This window comes from Colobus angolensis, unplaced genomic scaffold, assembly GCF_000951035.1.
Source record: "Colobus angolensis palliatus isolate OR3802 unplaced genomic scaffold, Cang.pa_1.0 Scaffold510, whole genome shotgun sequence".
Lineage (NCBI taxonomy): Eukaryota > Metazoa > Chordata > Mammalia > Primates > Cercopithecidae > Colobus > Colobus angolensis.
The window spans coordinates 116675-123962 of NW_012118600.1; the positions used below are offsets into that span (position 1 = coordinate 116675).

Here is a 7288-nt window from a genome sequence, read left to right on the forward strand (position 1 = left end):
TAGTTTCTGAGGATAGCAAATGCAGCACAGAAGTGGAATAGCACCATAAATATCTGAAAATGCTAGTGGTTCTTTTTGTCTGTGGATTTATGCATGGAGGGCTTCAAAGAATGATTTGGGGCTACGACTGCTATTGAGAAACATTAGAATTCTGTGGTAAATTTGGATTCCTTTTTAATTTGCCAAGACTACTGTGGATGATGCCAGCCACATTATGGTGTAAGCCCTAAAGTTAAGGCCAGTTTCATGTGCTACCTTCATGTCTGGTGATACCTCAAATGGTCTGAGTGCAAATCCCCCTCCCCACTCTGCTCTTTTGGATAATGTGTCCTAGCCTGACTGTCCTTTTAATCAAGAGGACTAGGCAGAGTTCCTGGTTGTTATTTATTTGTAGCAGGTTTCAATTTCATTTCTACCCACAGAGATTCAAACAAGCCAGTTGCAGCTGGGTGTGGTGTCACACACCTGTGGTCCCAGCTAATTAGGAGGCTGAGGTGGGAGGATTGCTGGAACCCAGGGAGTTCAGGTGACAGAGCAAGACCCTGTCTCAAAAATTAAAAATAAAAACAAGCCAGTTGCCTTCTTTTAAGGGAATCAGGAACTATCACACCCCCTTGATTGAGCAAAGCTTACATACCACAGTCCCTGGTTGCGCTCTCTCTTTTTTTTTTTTTTGAGGCAGAGTCTTGCTCCATTGCCCAGGCTGGAGTGCAGTGGTGCCATCTGGGCTTACTGCAACCTCCATCTCCCGGGTTCGAGAGATTCTCCTGTCTCAGCCTCCTGAGTAGCTGGGACTACAGGTGCATGCTACCACATCCGGCTAATTTTTGTATTTATTACAAAAATTAAAAAAAAATTTTTTTGTAGAGATGGGGTTTCACCTTGTTGTTCAGGCTGGTCTCGAACTCCTGACCTCAGGTGATCCACCTGCCTCGGCCTCCCAAAGTGCTGGGATTACAGGTGTGTGCCACCGCACCTGGCCTCTCTCTCTTATGCATAGTTCAACCCCCATGTGGCTGTCTGTGGTGAGTGGTGTCCTCTTCTTTCAAGCTGTGAGCATATTTGATTAATGAACTTTCTTGATGACTTGTGTTCAGCATCAGGTGTTGTGTGTTTGGCCATCACCATAACCCTAGGGTGAGACTCCTACTCTTACCAGTAGAAGAAAGGGCGATTAAAATACTTCAACTTCTGGCAAGACCAGAGAGAGGCCTATGGTGTGGGCAGTTAGGTGGTGGTGGCAATTGGCATGTGTCTGTGGTGTCCAAAGATGTGAAGGATGTGTATGTACATAAAGATTATGTTTGAAAGGCCTCAGGCACTGCATTGGGATTCACGTGACCTTTGCTATACCAGGGGAATTGCTAGAAAGGAGAGGATGAAACCCTTTATTTCAGGACCACAGCAGACACCTGTTTGCTTATCTGCCTCTTGTTGCTGATGGCTATGTGTCTTGATTAATGGTCCCATGAGGACCATTTGCACTAGTGGGCAAAGTTTCTTTTCTGAGTTCGGAATCAAAGTTTCTTTTCTGAGTTGGGAATCCTGGGAGAAGGAGGATGGGCAAGGGTAGATATGTTGGGGAAGTGGATTGTGGGTCTTCAGCATAGGGGCCATTTGTGGTTTCATCTATCCCCATCATGACAGAGCAGTGTGACCTTTGAAGACGTGGCTGTAAACTTTTCCCTGGAGGAATGGAGTCTTCTTAATGAGGCTCAGAGATGCCTGTACCGTGACGTGATGCTGGAGACCTTGACACTTATATCCTCCCTGGGTAAGGTACTCATATTCACCTGTGACCTGAGTTAGTCTCTGCCCCTCTCCTTTATGCCTTATCACTTTCTCACATCAGGACCATGGACACAGCTTCATTCTCCAGTTCTCTGGAGAGGTTCTGTTGTTGGTTGGACTGAGGTATACTTACTCTCCTTTCCTTGAGCAGCTCCAACCTGCTTTGTTGCAGGCTTCCAGGGAAGGAGTCAGGGTCAGGAGTCTTAAAGTCACCCTAATGTTTCCCATCTTGGTTGTCCTCTGCCTGTCTGAGTGACTGTGCAGATCCAAGACTTCTGTTTGTCTTAAGTTCCATTTCCTTCCTCTAGCTCACATTTGTTCATGCCACAAATTGCCGGCACTGACATGGTCATTATGTACATGAAGCACAGCCTGTTCTTGCAATACCCTACTTCAAAATTCTTTTTGTAGTATTTAATCAGGCACAATAATACCTGTCATCCCAGCTCTTCAGAGGCTACTCAGATCCCAGGAGTTTGAGGCCAGCCTGGCCAACATAGCAGGTCCTTATCTCTAAAAATTTATAGGAAGGAATTCTTTTTATAATATTTAGTTTCCTTTCCTGTGGAATATCAAATGCAGAGTTGTTCTGAGCCAGTATTTGCTGTTCATCTCTCCTATGTTTCTCTTAGTACTTAACATTATCAAGTTTCCATGTAGTTGCTCACCTTGGTGGTGAAATGAAGAGCCCGTGGTTGTCCCTAAGATGTAAATGAGTCCAGCCTTAGCAAGGACTTGGGGCAGCTTTCTTCTGAAGAATAGCATGTGAGTGAGGTCATGACATCAGGGCTGTATTCAAATTATGCCAGAGACCTCTTCTATTTGACAGTATTTTCGTGCCAATAGAAGTAGCCCCGCTTTATGTCTTTCCTTCCCCATTATTGAGAGTGCCAATTTATTAGTCCTGCACCTTGTCGCTTCTGCTGTTACATTCAACCCAGGACTAATTTTCATATATCTGGACTCCACATCTCACCTATTTTTCTCACTGCTCTGTCTGCAGTGGTCTTCAATATTGACTCATGTATTTTGTATTATGAAGTATATACCCATTCTTTTTTTCTTTTGAGATAGAGTTTCACTCTTGTTTCCCAGGCTGGAGTGCAATAATGCGATCTCAGCTCGCTACAACCTCTGCCTCCCAGGTTCAAGCGATTCTCCTACCTCAGCCTCCCGAGTAGCTAGGATTACAGGGGCCCCCCACCACACCCGGCTAATTTTTTGGGTATTTTTAGTAAAGATAGGGTTTTACCATGTTGGCAAGACTGGTCTTGAACTCCTGACCTCAGGTGATCCACCCCCCTCGGCCTCCCAAAGTGCTGGGATTACAGGTGTGAGCCGCCACGCCCCGCCTTTATGAAGTATATACCCTTTTTTTTTTTTTTTCTCTTGAGACAGATTCTTGCTCTGTTGCCCACGCTGGACTAGGCTCACTGCAACCTCCGACTCCCAGGTTCAAGCGATTCTCCTGCCTCAGCCTCCTGAGTAGCTAGGATTACAGGCGCATGCCACCATGCCTGGCTAACTTTTTTGCTTTTAGTAGAGAAGGGGTTTTGCCATGTTGACCAGGCTGGTCTCAAACTCCTGACCTTGTGATCCACCCTCCTCGGCCTCCCAAAGTGCTGGGATTAGAGGCATGAGCCATGGTTCTTGGCCATGTATATACCCATTCTTAACAGTCCCTGACCAAAGGATGTCGTGCTCTAGTCATGTTGTGGGGGCCTGGACATATTCTTTATATAGTACTCACATGTCATCAGCAAATAAGGTCCCACAGGCAAGTTCTTTGCAAATGAAGGAGTTATAGACCCTGCCGTTATTCTGTGTGTTGCCTCATTTAGTCATGCCCTTGACAACATGAGGCCTCCTATATCTATGACAATGCTAAGCAGCCCCAGCCTCAACCTGAACCCAACTCCCTATGCGTGCAGATAACTCCATAGACTAGTTTTTTGGTTTTCAGATACTCTTGTAGGTAGGCTGCATACTCAACAAAGTCAACATGTGCCTCACCAGCGTTTCTTTGCTTTTAGGTTGTTGGCATGGAGGGGAAGATGAGGCAGCACCTTCTAAGCAGAGCACTTGTATACATATATACAAAGACCAGGGAGGTCATAGTGGAGAAAGGCCTTATGAGTGTGGGGAATATAGGAAATTATTTAAGAACACGTCCTGCCTCACTGAACCCAGAAGAGATCACAAACACAGGAATGTTCACACTGGAGAAAGACCTTATGAGTGCAGCAAATATGGGAATTTATTTCACCAAAACCCTACACTCCATATTCGTGAGAGATTTCATACTGGGCAAAAGACCTTTGAATGCAGTGAGTGTGGAAAATCATTTCACCAAAGCTCTTCACTCTTGCAGCATCAGACATTTCACACTAGAGAAAGGCCTTATGAGTGTATTGAATGTGGGAAAGCCTTTGCTGAAAAGTCCAGTCTCATTAACCACAGGAAAGTTCACTCTGGAGCAAAGCGTTATGAATGCAATGAATGTGGGAAGTCCTTTGCTTATACATCTAGTCTCATTAAACACAGGAGGATTCACACTGGAGAGAGGCCTTATGAGTGCAGTGAATGTGGGAGATCCTTTGCTGAAAACTCCAGTCTTATTAAACACTTGAGAGTTCACACAGGAGAAAGGCCTTATGAATGTGGTGAGTGTGGAAAATCATTTCGCCGAAGCTCTTCACTCTTGCAGCATCAGAGAGTTCACACTAGAGAAAGGCCTTACGAATGTAGTGAATGTGGAAAATCCTTTAGCTTAAGGTCCAACCTCATTCACCATCAGCGAGTTCATACTGGAGAAAGGCATGAGTGTGGTCAGTGTGGGAAATCCTTTAGCCGAAGATCTAGCCTTATTATACATCTGAGAGTTCACACTGGAGAAAGGCCTTATGAGTGCAGTGAATGTAAGAAATCCTTTGCTGAAAACTCCAGCCTTATTAAACACTTGAGAGTTCACACTGGAGAAAGGCCATATGAATGCATTGATTGTGGAAAAGCGTTTCGCCACAGTTCTTCGTTCCGTCGCCATCAGAGAGTTCATACTGGAATGAGGCCTTATAAGTGAAGCAAATTTTGGAAATTTTCTTGCCCAGGCTTTTTGCTCCTTCAAGGCGAGAGAGTTCACACCAGATCAAGGTGTTATGAGTGTGGCAAATGGGGAATATTCTGTAACTGGAATGCTAGCTTCTTTACATAAAAGAGTGGCACCACTGAAGAAGTGCCTTTTGAGTGCAATGAATGTGAGAAAGCCTTCGCCCTCTCTCATTGGTTACCGGAATATTTACATGAGGAAAATACCACAGATGTGGAGGCAATATTATTTCTTCTTCAGTTTAACACTGGAGGAGACCCCTTATGAGGATGCCATCTGCCTAAATTGAATGTGCCATAGATCAAATAGCTGCATACATTCCAGGTATGTGGGAACCATGTAGTATTTTTCAACCTGCCCAGGTCTCTTGCTAGACTTCTGTGACTGACAGTTCTCTTCTAAAAAGCATTTCACCTTTACCACTTGGCAGGTGCCCACAGTACATCATTTGCCTAACTCATCATGATCCAGAAGTAACTTTGATTTTGTTTCATTCAACAGAGGGATTTTTTTAGTATCCTCAGTACTCATTCTATTCTCATTTCTTTCTCTCCGATGAGTTAGGCCATGAAACTGACTCATTTTTGGCACAGAGGACTCTTCTGGTAACTTGAAAAGATAGGCTGCCTTTTTCAGGGATCTTTTGGATCTCACAGAATTCTTAAGATGGAATTTTCCAGCCTGCCAGTCATGAATCTCAGACAGCCTGCCGCCTATTGCCCTGATTTGTGTTATAATAAAGGCCCTGTTGTTTAAGACACCTTCAGTCTTTGCAAGAGGGCATGGAAGCTCCAAGCGCTTTTCTCATACTTTACCCTATGCATCTCTATCTGCACCTTTTGTGCTATTTATAATTAACCAGTAAATTATTTTCCCTGAGTTTTATGTGCCACTCTATCAAATTAATCAAATCTGGTCATGGGGGGGGTGGCAGTCCATGGGATTCCTGGTTTATAGTTCATCAGTCAAAAGCAGAGGCTCTGGGGCTTTGATTGGCATCAGAAATGGGAGCATCAGTCTTGGTGACTGAGTCCTCAAACTGGGGGATGTGATGCTATCTGCAGGTAGATAATGACTGAGTTGAACTGGAGGACCCCCAGCTTGTGTCCACTGGAGGATTGCTTGGTGCGTGTGGAGAGCACCCCGCATATCTGGTCACAGAATTATTCCTTATTGATCATTGTTGTGTGACAGACAACAGAGGAAAAGTTTATTTTTTTCGACAAATATGCTATGGCTTCCCTTCTATTATTCCACATCTTTCTACTCCTGCCATACTATTTCTTTCTCTCCAAGTTTGTTATTCCTCAGAGTTCTCATAAATGGAAAGGATATGCACTTTGTTGAAATAAGAATTTCGTGTTAACCAAGTTTTCATGATAGCCGTGAGTTTCACTTAATTATCTCAGAACTTAGAGCTTACTGTTCTGTACTTACTATGCATTGAGACTTAATGTGTTCTTGGCCATCACAAAAACTTTACTAGCTACTTATGTCATTGTCAATGGATAACTCTCTGAATCCATATTAATTACTTTGTAATTATCTCAGTCCTCAGCTGTGTTTCCGAGATAATCTCCAGCCTTCATGCAGATGCTATCACTGCACCTACAGGTGAAATGATAATCACTTCCTAGCAAGGGAGTTGGATCATGGAATACAAGATAATTTATCAAGAATCAGATAGTCTTGTTCCACACCTGCAGGAATGTCAACATTGCAACCACCATGGCAAATATTGATTTAATAAGCAATTACTATTCCCAGATAAGTGTCAGAATCTTAGGAGAAATTGTAATATCTTAGACAATTTAGACGTGATGGAGGGTGGATGATGAGAAATTACTTAATGGGTGCAATGGATACTATTTGAGTGATGGATACCCTAAAGCCCTGATTTAGCTTCTACACAATCTGTGGATGTAACCAAATCACACTTATACCACATTAAAAAAAAGAAAAGAAGAAGAAGAAGTGTTAAATAGAAAAATGAGGCTGCTTTGTGGGATTGGAACACAATACAAATGAAAAGATAGAACATAGTCGGAGGGACTCAGAGGCATGGTACCACCTTGTGTAATTCCCTTAGGGCTGCCTAGGATCTCTTCTCCATATTGTCTCTCATACTCTCTTTAAAGTATTCTCATTGATAACCAAAACATTCTCACAACATTCATTGTAAGAGCTTTACTCGGCCAGGTGCGGTGGCTCACGCCTGTAATCCAAGCACTTTGGGTGACCGAGACGGGTGGATCACAAGATCAGGAGAGCGAGACCGTCCTGGCTAACATGGTGAAACCCCATCTATACTAAAAATACAAAAAAAAAAAATAGCCGGGTGAGGTGGCGCCTGTAGTGCCAGCTACTCAGGAGGCTGAGGCAGGAGAATGG

At 43.7% G+C, this 7288-nt stretch overlaps 1 protein-coding gene across 3 annotated transcripts in view; it reads left to right on the plus strand.

Moving 5' to 3' along the window:
• Positions 1–5692, plus strand: part of ZNF586 (zinc finger protein 586) — a 10554-nt gene extending 4862 nt beyond the window's left edge. Inside the window, exons 2-4 of one of the 3 annotated variants that reach the window (XM_011960450.1) lie at positions 188–237; positions 1648–1774; positions 3825–5692. In XM_011960450.1, coding sequence (XP_011815840.1) covers positions 1741–1774; positions 3825–4870 — 1080 coding nt within the window. In that variant the 5' untranslated portion in view covers positions 188–237; positions 1648–1740 and the 3' untranslated portion in view covers positions 4871–5692. The remainder of the gene's footprint in view (positions 1–187; positions 238–1647; positions 1775–3824) is intronic. The other 2 variants (XM_011960449.1, XM_011960451.1) reach the window with 2 other exon arrangements.
• The last annotated feature ends 1596 nt before the right edge of the window (positions 5693–7288 follow it).